At 41.0% G+C, this 14,399-nt stretch overlaps 1 protein-coding gene across 4 annotated transcripts; it reads right to left on the minus strand.

Annotated features, from left to right (window-relative positions):
* Positions 1-52: 52 nt before the first annotated feature.
* LOC142378997 (uncharacterized) lies at positions 53-14,059 on the minus strand. 4 transcript variants are annotated; one of them, XM_075464040.1, is made up of 18 exons: positions 13,803-14,059; positions 13,269-13,515; positions 10,236-10,343; positions 10,025-10,099; positions 9,864-9,929; positions 9,611-9,736; positions 8,907-9,231; positions 8,513-8,798; positions 8,169-8,402; positions 7,945-8,036; positions 7,731-7,835; positions 7,345-7,535; positions 7,027-7,191; positions 6,644-6,888; positions 5,234-5,387; positions 5,007-5,140; positions 4,606-4,776; positions 53-1,091 (listed from the first exon to the last, which is right to left on the minus strand). In XM_075464040.1, exons 2-18 carry the CDS (start codon positions 13,508-13,510, stop codon positions 463-465), a joined length of 3,348 nt encoding a protein of 1,115 aa, XP_075320155.1. In that variant the 5' UTR covers positions 13,511-13,515; positions 13,803-14,059; the 3' UTR covers positions 53-462. The 4 variants fall into 4 exon arrangements, with proteins under 4 accessions (XP_075320155.1, XP_075320152.1, XP_075320157.1 ...); XM_075464037.1 differs by having other exon boundaries at positions 5,234-5,390; XM_075464042.1 differs by lacking the exon at positions 13,803-14,059 and adding an exon at positions 12,255-12,570 and having other exon boundaries at positions 5,234-5,390; positions 13,269-13,358.
* Between the last annotated feature and the right edge of the window lie 340 nt (positions 14,060-14,399).

The raw sequence follows: 14,399 nt of genomic DNA on the forward strand, positions 1-14,399 counted from the left end.
GAAGGCTTGTAATGCATCACTGGGAGCAAAAACTATGGAGCCTTGGAGGATATTCATTCAGCTTTTTTTAATTTGAGAAAAATCTAAGAAAACACAGATATTACACGCAGAGGAGTCTGCTGATAACAGAGAGAGCAGTTGCAGCTGGCTCAATTGGCAGGAAGCATGGCTGCAACAAGAGGGCTGTCTATGAAAACTACTGAAAGGATTATGAACATTTTTGTTGAGAAAAAAAAAAAAAAAAAAAAAAAAGTCTGATGAAGCATGAACAGACTTTTTTGTCAAATCCATTGGATTACAGTTTTACATCAATCTGGGATCCTAACAAATTCCTGTGACAATCCAACACATAAACCAGCTTGTATCCATGTATTCAATTAAATGAAACACAAGTTTTCATTAAAACAGCATGAATACACCATATATCAGAAACAGATTCTAAATCTTGCTGCTGTATATTTTCTAGATGACATTTCTTTGGTTTCCCTCTAACAACTGTTTGGGTCTCCCCAGAGGTTTCGTTGGAGGCTTGGGCTTCTTGTCGTGAATCTTCAGATGCGCTTGATAAGTCTGAGAGAAACGGAAACCTTTCCCACACTTCTCACACGTATACGGCCTTTCTCCTGTGTGAACTCTAAAGTGATTTTTAAGAGTTCCCGCTCTGGAGAAGTTTTTACCACAAATCGAGCACAAGTGAGGCCTCTCACCTGTGTGGGTCTTGAGGTGCACTTTCAGGTAAGTGCGATGTAAAAATGACTTCCCACACTGGCCACAGTGGAAGTTCTTCTGTCCGATGTGGATGGCCTCGTGTTTTTTAAGAGACTGCAGTGTAGTGCAAGTCTTTCCACACTCCGAACAGCGGAAAGGGGAATCTCCTGTGTGGGTGCGCTGGTGGATTTCAACAGAATTCTCCGTTTTGAATGTCTTGTCACAGTCAGGACACGCGTAGGGCTTCTTGTGACTCTCGCGGTGTTCCTCCAGCTGCCGTTTCTCAGGGAAGTCCATTCCACAATCTCCACAAATATGAGCGGTGACAGGAGCTTCTTTAAGCTGCCTCTCCTCTTGAACTAATGTCCACTTATGCAGCTCCCCTGTGAGCCAAAAAGCATTTATTGTTAAGACAGCTCTGTATTGATAAGGCTAAGTCACACCTGCATTTAAAACACATATATTACTTCTCATAAAATTACCACAGTTTGCAGAGAGACATTTAATTTGTGGTCATGTTCAAATAAAGCTGCCAAAGCCTTTTAGGTGGTGATGAATCAGTTTTTTTGTGTGAACTACAGGTCTACGAATGTTAAGATATTTTACAATTTGATTAGATTCTGAGTCCCCGAGTCAGAATCTAAGTATGATTACTTTCTGTAAGTTTACAGAAGTACAGTTAAAACAAATGAATACAGTAAGCTTAGGCAAGAAACTTTCTTCGTGTAGTTATATGTCAGAATCCTGAGATAAAAACATTTAGTCTGAGCTGAGGAAGCAAAGGAGTCACGGGGATCAAGGGAGTAGTTGTTGTCCATCAGCAGCTACGACAATCGTGAGACAAGCTATGATCCAGAGACGGCAATCACAAAACAAGATAAAGAGCTTCCTCTTACCTAGCTTGAGTTTCAAACTTAATAATATTTTAACTACTGATTTTATCTATTGTTCTTTCTTTTTTGTTTGAAATTTAAATCGTGCTTTTTATTTCTACTGTTTTAATGTCTTTGTTAAGCAGCTCATCCAGAACGCTGCTGCTAGAGTTTTAACCCAGACTAAGAGATCTGAACACATCACAGCAGCTTTAAAATCTTTACACTGGCTTCCAGTCAGTCATAGAATAGATTTTGATTGAGCTTCTTTATTAATAAAATTGTTTCTATCAGAGAGAAGATTGATGGAGTCCTTCCCACTATTATCAGTGATGTATCATCAAGTACAGCAGCTTTAGAAGTATCTTTAGAACCTGATTTGTATTTAGACGGCTTCTGCCCAGTTGATCTCTCTGAACTAACAACAGCAATAGTCTCTTCTAAACCATCAACTTGTGTTTTAGACCCAATCCCAACCAGACTGTTCAAGGAGGTTTTCCCATTAATTGACACTTCCATATTGGATTTGATCAATCTGTCTTTGTTGACAGGATATGTACCTCAGCCTTTTAAGGTTGCTGTAATTAAACCTTTACTTAAAAAACCTACTCTTGATTCAGAAGTGTTGGCTCATTATAGACCTATATCCAATCTCCCTTTATGTCTAAAGTTCTTGAAAAAATAGTTGCAGCTCAGCTTTGTGATCATTTACACAGAAATAATTTGTTTGAAGAGTTTCAGTCAGGATTCAGAGTGCATCATAGCACAGAAACAGCACTGCTGAAAGTTACCAATGATCTCCTCTTAGCCTCTGATAGCGGACTTGTGTCTGTGCTTGTCCTGTTGGATCTCAGTGCTGCATTTGATACGGTCGATCACAGTATCTTATTACACAGACTTGAACATGTTATTGGGATTAAAGGAACTGCATTAGGCTGGTTTAAATCATATTTATCTGATAGATTTCAGTTTGTTCTTGTAAACGAAGAATCTTCCTCACACACCAGAGTAAGTCATGGAGTTCCCCAGGGTTCTGTGCTTGGACCGATTCTTTTTACTTTATACATGCTTCCATTAGGTAACATTATTAGACAGCATGGCATAAATTTCCATTGCTATGCTGATGATACTCAGCTGTACTTATCTATAAAACCAGATGAAACCAATAGGTTGGTCAGACTACAAGCATGTCTTAAAGACATAAAGACCTGGATGACTCAGAACTGTCTGCTTCTAAATTCAGACAAAACTGAAGTCGTTATCTTTGGACCTGAGCGTTTCAGGGAGAAATTGTCTAGCTATATAGTTACTCTAGATGGTATTTCCTTGGCTTCTAGTTCTACAGTGAGGAACCTTGGAGTTATTTTTGACCAGAACTTATCATTTGACTCGCATATAAAACAGGTTTCTAGGACTGCCTTCTTTCACCTTCGTAATATTGTTAAAATCAGGAACATCTTGTCTCAGAGTGATGCAGAAAAACTAATTCATGCATTTGTTACTTCAAGATTGGACTACTGTAATTCTTTATTATTGGGCTGTCCTACATATTCTCTGAAAAGCCTTCAGTTGATCCAAAATGCTGCAGCCAGAGTTTTGACGAGAACTAACAGCAGAGATCATATTTCTCCAGTTTTAGCTTCTCTTCATTGGCTCCCTGTTAAATTCAGAATAGAATTTAAGATTCTTCTCCTCACATATAAAGCTCTTAATGACCGAGCTCCATCATATCTTAAAGATCTCATTGTAAGATATTTTCCTAACAGAGCACTTCGTTCCCAAACTGCAGGTTTACTTGAGGTTCCCAGAGTTTCTAAAAGTAGAATGGGAGGCAGAGCCTTCAGTTATCAGGCCCCTCTATTGTGGAATAAGCTGCCAGTAAATGTCCGGGAAGCAGACACCCTTTCCACTTTTAAGACCAGGCTTAAAACTTTCCTTTTTGATAAAGCTTATAGTTAGGGATGGCTCAGGTGATCCTGAAACATCCCATAGTTAAGCTGCTATAGGCCTAGACTGCTGGGGGGCCTCATCTGACACACCTTTCCTCACTTTACTCTCTTTATGTATATGTGACATTATTGTGGTCATTAACTCGTGTTTCCCTGTTCCAACAGATATCCTTTGAATGGTGTTACAGTGCCGCCGTCGCGGTGGCCCCCTGCCCCCCTCCCCCCCCCCTTTTTCTGTCTTCTCAAACCCCAGCTGGTCGAGGCGGATGGCCACCCTTCCTGAGTCTGGTTCTGCCAGAGGTTTCTTCCTGTTAAAAGGGAGTCGTTTCTCTCCACAGTCGCCTCAGGCACGCCGCTCAGGCCGGGAGATTGGACCGAAAAACAAAAAGTTTTCAGTGCAATCTGTTGGTTTTCTTAGCTAGGAAATTGTTTTTGAATTGGCTCTATATGAACGAATTGGATTATTTTATGAATTATGATTATTATTAATTAATTGAATTCCAATTGGCTTGAATTGGACTTACTATCTAAGTGCCTTGAGATGACATTTGTTGTATTTGGCGCTATATAAATAAAAATGAATTGAATTGAATTGAATTTTAAACGCCTGCTGATGGTTTACAAATCCCAGAACGGTTTAGGCCCAAAATACATCTGTGATATGTTCAGAGAATATAAACCTAGCAGAGCTCTTAGATCCAAGGACTCAGGTCAGCTGGTCCAGTCCAGAGTCCAGACTAAACATGGAGAAGCAGCATTTAGCTGTTATGCTGCAAACAAGTGGAACAAACTGCCAGTGGAGATTAAACTTTCACCAAATGGAGACATTTTTAAATCCAGGTTAAAAACATTTCTTTTCTCACGTGTCTATGCATGAAATCTGCACGATATCTTTGAATTTGTCTGGATTGTTGCTTGTTTTTAAATTCATTTAAATCATTTTATTTGTTTATCTTTATATTCTTAATGTATTTTTTAATGCTTCTTCCACTCCCTGCTGCAATTCTTTTATTTTAAGTAAAGCCCTTTGAATCGCCTTGTTGTTGAATTGTGCTATACAAATAAACTTGCCTTACCTTTGTGAACCTTCATGTGTGTTTTGAGGTTTCCATCCTGGGTGAATCCTCGTCCACATATGAAGCATTTGAAAGGTCTTTTTCCCGAGTGAATCACGAGGTGCCGTTTTAGGGCGTTGTTGCAAGGCAACTCTCTTCCGCAGTTTGGACAGATGTATTTCTTCTTTGGTTCTAATTGACATAAAAAAAAAAAAAAAAAAAAATTAATAACAAATTACAGAGTTTGTTATACGTTGCATAAACAAGCATTTTTCAAGCCATAAAAAAAAGGCATCCATGACTTCAAATAAAATGATTTAAAAACCTGGATTAGAACACATGTACTGGAGGTTACTCTGTGAGGCGTTTAAAACAGAAGTGGAAAGTTATGGTAAAAAAATGACCGACGATGCTGTTCTCACTTTTAACTTGAATTTTGTCTGCCGCTGCTGGTTTTCCTCCCGATTCTACGGTGGGAGCTTCATGCACGGTGTCCTCTTTGCCCACGGACTGAACTGTTTTCAGGCTTTTCTTTACTTTTAGGACACCGCTCGTTCTGTTGGAAGAGAAAAAAAAAAAAAAAAAAAAAAAAAAAAACTATGAGAAAGGAAATACATTTACATGAACCAAAAACTCTTGGTAAACTTACTGAACATGCGAAGGAGGCACGTAGTCTTCATCATCACTGTCGTCACAGAAACTGTTCCCCTCTGTCGCTTCCGCTTCCTCTTCCTCTTCCTCTTCCTCTTCCTCTTCAACTTCTCTCATGTCCTCTGCTGGAGAACAGACTTCTCCCATGTCCTCTGCTGGAGAACACATCCCATCAACTGCCTGATAACAATACTGTGTAGAAGGTCAAAAATCATTTCACAATGACACTTAACACACTGCAGCTCACATATAATGTATTACAGGCTTTAGAGCAGGGGTCTCAAACTGGTCCATGAAAGGGCCGTGTCGGTGCAGGTTTTTGTTACAACCCTGCAGCAGCACAGCTGACTTGTATCCTTCAATCAACTGAACTGGTAAGACCTTCAGTGCAGACAGTTCAGCTGATTGAATGAAACAAGTCAGCTGTGCTGGACCAGTTTGACACCCCTGCTTTAGAGGGAGCTACAGAATTTGGGATTTTTCCTAAACAGCCTATTTAATATTCTACTTCCAGAATCCCATGACAGTTCAAGCTAACATGTCTAAAAAAAAAAAAGTAGCCGACGGCAGCTTTAAAGTGATAGTTCGGAGTAGATTCACCCTAGGGTCATTTGAACCGTGACATCCAGCCAAGTAGCCCACCCGGAGTTTTTTTCGATCTTGGCTGAACATCAGCTGAGTTACTGAGTTATCCCGAATATCTTAGTACAAGCGCTAATGGAACCTGGCACTATCTCCAAAATTACCGCACTAAAATCATATGCCATGACACCAAACTTCTACAGTAGTACAAATATGGTCTGTACTCACAAAACGATGCAGTTTGAAGTTTGTACATAGTCCAGGAGTTTATTATTATCAACACAAGCCTATTAGCTTCTCTGCAGCTAAAGCTGCGTCGACGTCACTTCCTTGATCTGGGAGCTTCAAAGTAAGATGAGGGTTGATCTACTACTGTAGACAACAAAGTATATGCTATATTCTACATGATTTTTTTTATGAATTTTATGTTGTAGAGTTGTGAATTTATTTTATCAATGGAGAAATTGAGCAGCCTTGCTTTTGTTCAAGAACCAGCAACAAAAACAGGAACCAGGAACCAACCCCCTCAGGGTCCCCCCAGAAGAGCTGGAGGAAGTGGCCGGGGACAGGGACGTCTGGGTCTCTCTGCTCAAGCTGCTGCCCCCGCGACCCGATCCCCGGAGCAGCGGAAGATAATGGATGGATGGATGGATGGTTATTGAGATAAGAATTCAGTATGTCCACCCCAGGGCTTGCTCTTTTATTAAAGTTCTAACAAGGTCTATCTTGCTTTGAGTACAACAGACTGCAGTTCGAAATGTTCACAGCAGACAATACCACTGGATTTTTAGTGAGGTGCCATGTTCAGACACTATTTACCACTTACCAAGGCCCCGTCTGACTTGCTTCTCCAATAGCTCCTGAATACTTGGAGCTGGGACACCAGACAGTACTCCGTGCTGCAGAGGGTCGTCCGGCCTCTTTTCGGATACTCGAGGTAGACCATGTTCTGATGACACCCGTTTTCTGACAACAGCCTTCTGAAGGTCTTGAATGTAGCTGTAGTCCTTGTCCTCTTTCACAGCATACAAACTCCACTTTCTGGACTTCTTGTTGAAAAGTTTGCGGTATCTAATCAACAAATTACAAAGCCAATAAATGACCAGCACCATCATGCCTTGAAACAACAAAATGACTGCCACAGCATCATAATTCATCTTTAAATGGATTCCTACATCTTTATCGCATGGTTATATTTTTATAACTTACTCCAGTGAGCCATCACGCCTTCTCTTGGGTTGCCTGTGGACATGGTGGTTGTAGTCCAGGGCTGCGAGCAATACTCTGGCTTCGTACACTGGAGGGCTGAAACTGAAGTGCTTGCTGGCGTACATCAAGATATGGTTGTGGTAAGACTCCAACTCAGCAGTTGACCTACAAATATAGAAGGAAAATTTAGAGAATACAGTGTCATTCCAATATGTTGTCTACATATACTAACTGTGTCACGCCACAAAAGCAAGTCAAACAGAACACAGCATTCACATTTCTCAAGACAGTTTGCAGAAATTCAGATTCTATCACTACCTGAAGTGCAGGTACTTTGGAACCTGGTGGAGCCAGCGTTCATTCAGAATGATTTCTGACAAGGCTTCGTGTGCCACAGACCCCTTCTGGATCCAGTCTTTATCCCTTTCATCGTTCAAGGAGCCGTGCTGACAGGCATCCAGGGACCACTGTTCTCCAGTCACATGGTGCAAAAGACCAACCCACATGTCCTGGGGAAAAAAAGAATAACAACTCAAAAAACAGCAATGTAAGTCCATTGATCAAATCAAGAGGGTGCTCGTCACACCCATACCTGCACCAATATTTACTGTAGCAAAATGGTAGTTTTGGTCACACATCACTGTAGCGAAGAAGAAAGCACTGTTGTAATTATTTAGATATTTGGGAGTACTAATACAACTCACAAAGAATTCGTCATAACTGTCAACTGATTTGCAGCAGAACCAAAAATGATTGCAAATGTCCTTGCTCCATTGCAGAAGGATAGAACACCCCTTCTGCTGACCTGCCTGAAAAGAAAGAAAGAAAGAAAGAAAGAAAGAATACAAGATAGAAAATTATATCAGACATTATCTATGAAATCCAAATCATCTCATAGGAATTGTTATGAATACTTACAGCATGGATCTTCTTCCCAAGGTTTTTTAACCCATGCCACATGTCCAGAGTGTGCAGCACTCCACTGTCTTTGAACTTCCCCCGGTTTGGATCTGGAACATTGAAACATACACCTACTATCCACTACAGAGATCTCAAATGTTACTAATTGGACCAACACTACTCAAAAACAGAAAACAATTGACAGGCAAGTCACTTGGTTCTGGCCACAGAAATGGACTTACTGAAAAGAGCCGATATCTGTGTGTGGGTATCAGTACAAACTTCAGCTAGTTTGACTTCCTGGCAGAGCGTTTCAAAACTTCGGATGAAGCCTTCCTTCTCCATTATTACAGATTTCCTCTGCGTCTCACGTTTGTCGATGTTGACAACACATACAATTTCCTTGGTGTCATTTTCCATAGCTGTATACGTGCAGTACTGGGCACAGAATCCAGGGCTGTCCATGCGACTGTCAGCTATGAACAGTATTTGAACAACAAAAAAACATTTATTCTCAAATCTGAAGAGAGCAACAGGTACAGTCTAGTGAGACAGTGGTCAAGTGTTCCAAATTGGCTATACTTACCCAAAACTACAACACTGTCCTTTGACTGTAGCCTGGATATAACCTCTGCCCGCTTGTCGTGCCAGAAGTCTTTGATGACATCAAGGCAGTATGCATCTTGTATGCCGAAGAAGTTGGACCGCTCTACTATGCCCATGTTCAAGAATCTGAACAAAAGTGCAATCTTCGCATAATTGTTCCCGGACAAGAGAACGTTGGTGGCCAACATGAAGTCCCCAGCTTGCATCCCACACTTGAATGTAGGCTGTGAGTTCCATTGCCAGACACAGTGATTGTTTGGACAGATCTGGGTTTGAAAAAAATAGTTATTGTGTGTGTGTGTTTTGGGGTGTTACAGTTTATATAAACAACAACAAACTGAAGGAAAATGATTTCGGTGTTAGTGTCAACATACCCATTCTAGGATGACCGCTGTACCCCTCTCCTTGCACTGGATATGGAATGGTCCAGGAGCACCACATTCCAAAGATGTCAGAGGGTCTTTATTTGGACAGAGTGAAACTGGTAGCAACAGATATTCCGCAAGCTGCTTTAAACAAACATGGTAGGTTATGGATGCTCGTTGACCAATGATGATATCCTCTTCGTCAACCTCAACTTTTCCAAGCACTGGCGGTGGTTCAGATGTTTCGGTGTCTGGAGAATCATGTACAGTGTCCTCCATGCTGATGGTCTGAAGATTTTCCAGGCCTATTTTAGTGGCAAAGGCTACACCAGCACTGTAGGAAAAGGAATCTCAATGAGCAAAACATGTAACTAATCAAACTGCAGTATCATTAAAAAAATATATACAGGAGTATATACTAGTATATAGGAGCTAGGCTCATACCAACACAGGCTGACAGACTCACTCATGATTTATCTAATGGTGGAAATATTACAGTAGCTATCAGGCAAACATACACACCGTAAAAATGCCATGGACAGTGTACAATAAGAACATTAAACTAGTGTAAAACAAGGAAAGATGCACCAGGTTATAGCAAAAATCATTGTAATTTCCATCTGTATTGAGTGTACCCGTAAAGTGCACCATGTTGTAGTGGAAAAACAATAGAGCAAGAATAGCCCAACTGCATGGCAAATTCCATATCTTACCGTACACAGAAAGGAGGAACATAATCATTGTCATCATCACTCTCCTCTATTGTCTCACACTCCTTTGATGTTGAGACATCTGACTCCCCATCTGGAGACCAGTTCTGGTCCTCCGCCCAATCAATGCTGCATGTTAGGACCCAAAAATTAGTTCATGTCAAAACAACCGCATCTCACCCAAATTAGCCATTAACTGATTAGTCAGTGAAGTTCTAAATAGAAACATGTCATTAACAGTAGGCCAACCACTTACACTGAGTTTTCAATGTTATTGAAAGCATTCTCATCAATGTCATCTTGCAAGTCCAGCGATGAGATGCTACAAAAATGGCCAGAAAGAAAATCAGTATCAATATTCATCATACAGTGATTTTTGTAGGAATGTAAAAAGAGTCTTTATCAAAATAAATTTACCTTTCTTCGATAACATGGACGGCATTGTTATCCACTTCACTGAAAAGCAATGCCTCTCCAGTAAAGTCGTCCTCTCTGTACACAATTGAATAATAACTATAAATGCTTTCTCCACATGCACATGTTAGATATTGCAACTGTAATTTTAAAAATGATACTAATCCAATTACTTTCCAATGAATACTGCAGACATTTATAACAGCCATCCTACCTATCAGACAGGGACTCTCCAACAATTGTTGAAAGTGGTGGCATGTACTCTGTTGTTCTCATGCGTTTTGATGGACTCCATGTCACAGCTAGAGAACTTTCCTGGTAACTGCAACAAAATAAACAATAAGATGTTTTATCCTCTGTAGCAGCTACCAGCTCAAACCAGTCATAGAAGCAACTTGGCTGTGGCACGCATGCTGTCAGGCTTTGCCCAAGAAAGATACTACTGCGGTCAAGTGAGCAGACGTTCGTCTTTTCCTGATTTAAAGTACGCCCGTATTACAGAATTTATGGCAAATGCAGGAAGTCCATGATACGGAGCATGCAAATATTTTACTCAACTGTAAAATCCTTTTGATCCATAATTTCGACAAAGGCAAATTTCATTATTTTGAAGTAAAGTCGAGTAAATATTGCAAATAATGCCCTTTTCACATCAAATGAATGACCTTTGAGGCTGAATTTCTCCAAAATGATACAGTGAATGTGCTTGATACTGAGTGAGTGAACAGTCAGGATGTTACTGAGTTCAAGTGTACATACCTTTGTCAGAAATTACGGATCAAAGGGATTTTACAGTAGCATAAATATCGCACATAATGACTTTTTCCACTTGTTAGCACGATTCTTTATATTGGAAGCCCAAGAACCAGTTGGAGCAGTCTTAAGTTAAACAAAGTATTTATTGGAGGTCACAGGTCAAGTATCAGCGCTGGACTTGGAGAGACAGAGTTCTCGCATGAAATCCGTCCGACCAAGTCCCGAGATCCGGAAACATTTCATATTTATGTTCACCCTTATCTCAGAGGTTGTACCTACATTTGACGACGCATCATTGAATATTTACTCATGATGTGAGCAGGCCATCCACCGTCTTCGTCATGTTCTTTGGATGTGATAAGCGATGTGTGTGTGTTGTCTCAGGCGTGCATCTACTGTACCAGACCTATCTGTCCTAAGAGACGTTTTATCTGACCCAGTTATTTCATCCCGCTACGTCATCTTAAAATGTCGGACATACATTTGCGTTGAATGAGCAGAGTGTAACCTACAAACTAGGAAAATAGATTATCTAGAGAATTACAGAATGTGAATACATAAAGTCTAAGAATAAAGCCAATTTATAACACTTCAAAATAATGAACTTTGAGGCTGAATTTCTCCAAAATGATACAGTGAATATGTTTGGTATTGAGTGAGTGAACAGCGAGGATGGTCCTGAGTTCAAGTGTATGAACTCATGTCAGAAATTATGGATCAAAACGATTTTACAGTTGAGTAAAATATTTGCACGCTCCGTATCATGGACTTCCTGCATTTGCCATAAATTCTGTAATACGGGCGCACTTACTACAATACTATGCAACTTCTCAAAAAGCCCATTATGGAGCTCCCCCTACAGGCTTCGAGGTAATGTACGGTTACGACACTGTCGTAAATACAACACCCAAAAGGCACATTTATGCCCTACGGTAATTACGGAAACGGACGCTTTCACCCGGTTCCGGGAGTCATTTCATCCGTCAGTTTGTCCGTAGGTCAAGAGCTTAGCAATCCGGTGAGCTCCGGGCGAAACGGAGCAATACCAGAGGAATTTGTGGGGGCAGTAGAGAGTCAGGAGCGTGTTGGCTCCGGAAGTTATGGAGGAAGAAGAAGAACGAAGAGTAGGAGATTTAAAATGGCGGTAATGGAGGAGAGGATTTGTGAGATGGTCACTTTTACGCGGTTTCTTTGTGTGCTGCCATAAGAGAACTGCATCTTCCTCAATTGACGCCATGTTTCTCAAACCCGCGGCCGAAAATGACTCAATATTTACCACTCTCTAGAGGATTTCTTACGGACGGAGGCATAAACAGAAGCTCCAGGAGCAACATATGGACCGGACAGACGAATTTCGTCCGGTTCCGTAGGGCATAAATGGGCCTTTTCGCTAAACTAGCGAGTCACTTTCCGAACACAGTGAAACATCAAGCAAGTACAACACAGCACAAAGCATGGCAGCAAATAAGGTACTTACTAATCCAGCAGAAAGGTGGCTAGCTCTGAATCGGACTTGTATCCACATGTTTCTTTCAGCTCTCGCCAACGAGTAAAAGCTGTTCCGAGAGCAACTCTAGTCTGGTCTCTTGCTTTGTCGACCTCTCTCTTTCTCTGCCTTACTTCAGCCAACGTCTTCTTCTGTTTCTTCGGTGCCTCTGCCATGATGATCGTACTGACAATGTTGCGCTAGCTTAGCCTTATACCTGGGAGCGTGAGAGGAGTATTTGTTTTTGCGGTAGGTGTGCCAGAAAGCAAGTCGAAGTACTTCCGCTCAGCTCCCGGACCGGTCCAGCCTATGGGTGCAGCAAAGTTACATAGCGCAACTCAGACCCCCGAAGGGCATATGAGACAGGCCAATCGTAATATTAAAACTCATTCTAGCCGCACAATTTTTTTCAAACTGTTATTTTAAGGTAGAAATGTTACATAGTATTGCTTTAAATCAGGAAAAGACGAACGCCTGCTCACTTGACCGCAGTAACTGGACATAGCTGCTGTAATACGCCCATGACAATGACCAAAATAACCTAAAATGAGACTTCTGACCAGTACTGTAATTTACAGTGATGCAAAAACAGAACCGTCCACATTCAAACATTTTACTACTTCCATGTCGAATGGCATGTATAACGACCAACGTGATAACGTTAGCTTAGCACTACTTCCAAGCTAATGTTGCTTAGAATAGCCAGTCAAGTCTAGTCAATTGGGCAGCTTAGCTTGTGGTTTGTGAGTATAAAAACATCAATATAAAACCCAAATCAACACACCAAGTAGTCTACAATAGCACTTAATTACAAAACAGAATAGCACACCATAAGCATAGCTAATACTAAAACTACCGTTAGCCTGAGTACTCATTAGCCACATTAGAACATAACGTTAGCTGTTAGCCACAGCCCACCAATATCGGAGCTCAACATTACTAGACCGAGTGTAACCGTTGTCTACCATAAAACAAGAAAGAGAATCATATAACAGCTGTAATTACCTGTCGAGAAGAAATATGGCCAAGTCTGCATCTAACTTGAAGCCTTTGAGTTCCCGTAGTTCTCTCCACCTCTCAAATGCTTCTCCAATGTTGACTCGAGTTTTATTCCGCGCTCGGTCAATTTCTTTCCTTCGAACGTCCTTTTCCGCTTCCTTTTTCCTCTTCTTCGAAATTTTGGATGTGTAGGCAGTAGTTAGCAAAGGTGGAATGGGAAGCTTTGGGTTTTTCTGCTGCTGCGCCATTTTCTCTAAGATTAGTGACATAAATGGTGACATAATGAATAATGGTGATAATAATAATTCTAATATTTATTCATGTTAACGTTAATTATGCCATTACATCGGCGGCATAAAATTGTTTCAGCATTATGAAAATATGCTGATTCTGATGGCAAGATTCAGAGCTGTCCTGACAACCTTAATGCTACGCTAACGTAGCATAAACATATTGCACGGGCTATAAGGAAATGTTACAGTAGCCGTGATGATTTGACCTATTTGGTTACTGTCAACAGAACCAGACAGATGTACTTACGCGTGCAGCAGATATGTGGCTAACTCAGCATCAGATCTGAATCCTTTCTGTTTCCGTAGCTCTCTCCATCTCGAAAAAGCTGCTCCGATGTTCACGTGTACTGAGCTCGAGCTCGGGCTAAATGTTTCTTTAAAACTTGCTTTCCGTGGACGGTTTTCCTCTTGTTAGATGCCTTTGTCGTGAACGCTGTTGTCAGCATGAGGGGCGGGCACATTTTTCATTGTTAAGTTTCAAACACTCTGCAGGCAAAGTTTCCGCCTCCTTTTCCGGTTCTTCTTCTTCTTCGTTTTGTGTTTAGTGGCGGTTGACAAACTAGTGACGCATTACCGCCACCAACTGGTCCGTGTTTGGATCAAGACAGCAAGCCAAGATCGGGAAAAGGATTGAAGAAATGAGGGGACAGGTTTCCCCTGTTCTAGTTTATATTTGTAATTAGGGATGTGTGCACTACCACATCTCAGAAGGAATCATTTCAGCACTAAATCTTCAGTGTTGTACCATAGAGTCAGCAAGTTTCGGCTGTTCATCATCAGAAGCTTTCGTCTGAGGAGGTCCCTCAGACTGATCTAAGTTGCTCTTTTTAAATCTCGTCCTGGT

The sequence above is a fragment of the Odontesthes bonariensis genome, chromosome 4 (genome assembly GCF_027942865.1).
Source record: "Odontesthes bonariensis isolate fOdoBon6 chromosome 4, fOdoBon6.hap1, whole genome shotgun sequence".
Classification (NCBI taxonomy): Eukaryota; Metazoa; Chordata; class Actinopteri; order Atheriniformes; family Atherinopsidae; genus Odontesthes; species Odontesthes bonariensis.

Bases quoted from the DNA above. Each gene is read 5' to 3' on its own strand.
- LOC142378997 (XM_075464037.1), bottom strand. From the start codon at position 13,510: ATGGCGCAGCAGCAGAAAAACCCAAAGCTTCCCATTCCACCTTTGCTA. The intron at 10,344-13,268 runs GTAATTACAGCT...ATTTTGTTGCAG, and splicing joins GCCATATTTCTTCTCGACAG to TTACCAGGAAAGTTCTCTAG. The intron at 5,141-5,233 runs GTAAGTTTACCA...CTCTTCCAACAG, and splicing joins GTGCCTCCTTCGCATGTTCA to AACGAGCGGTGTCCTAAAAG.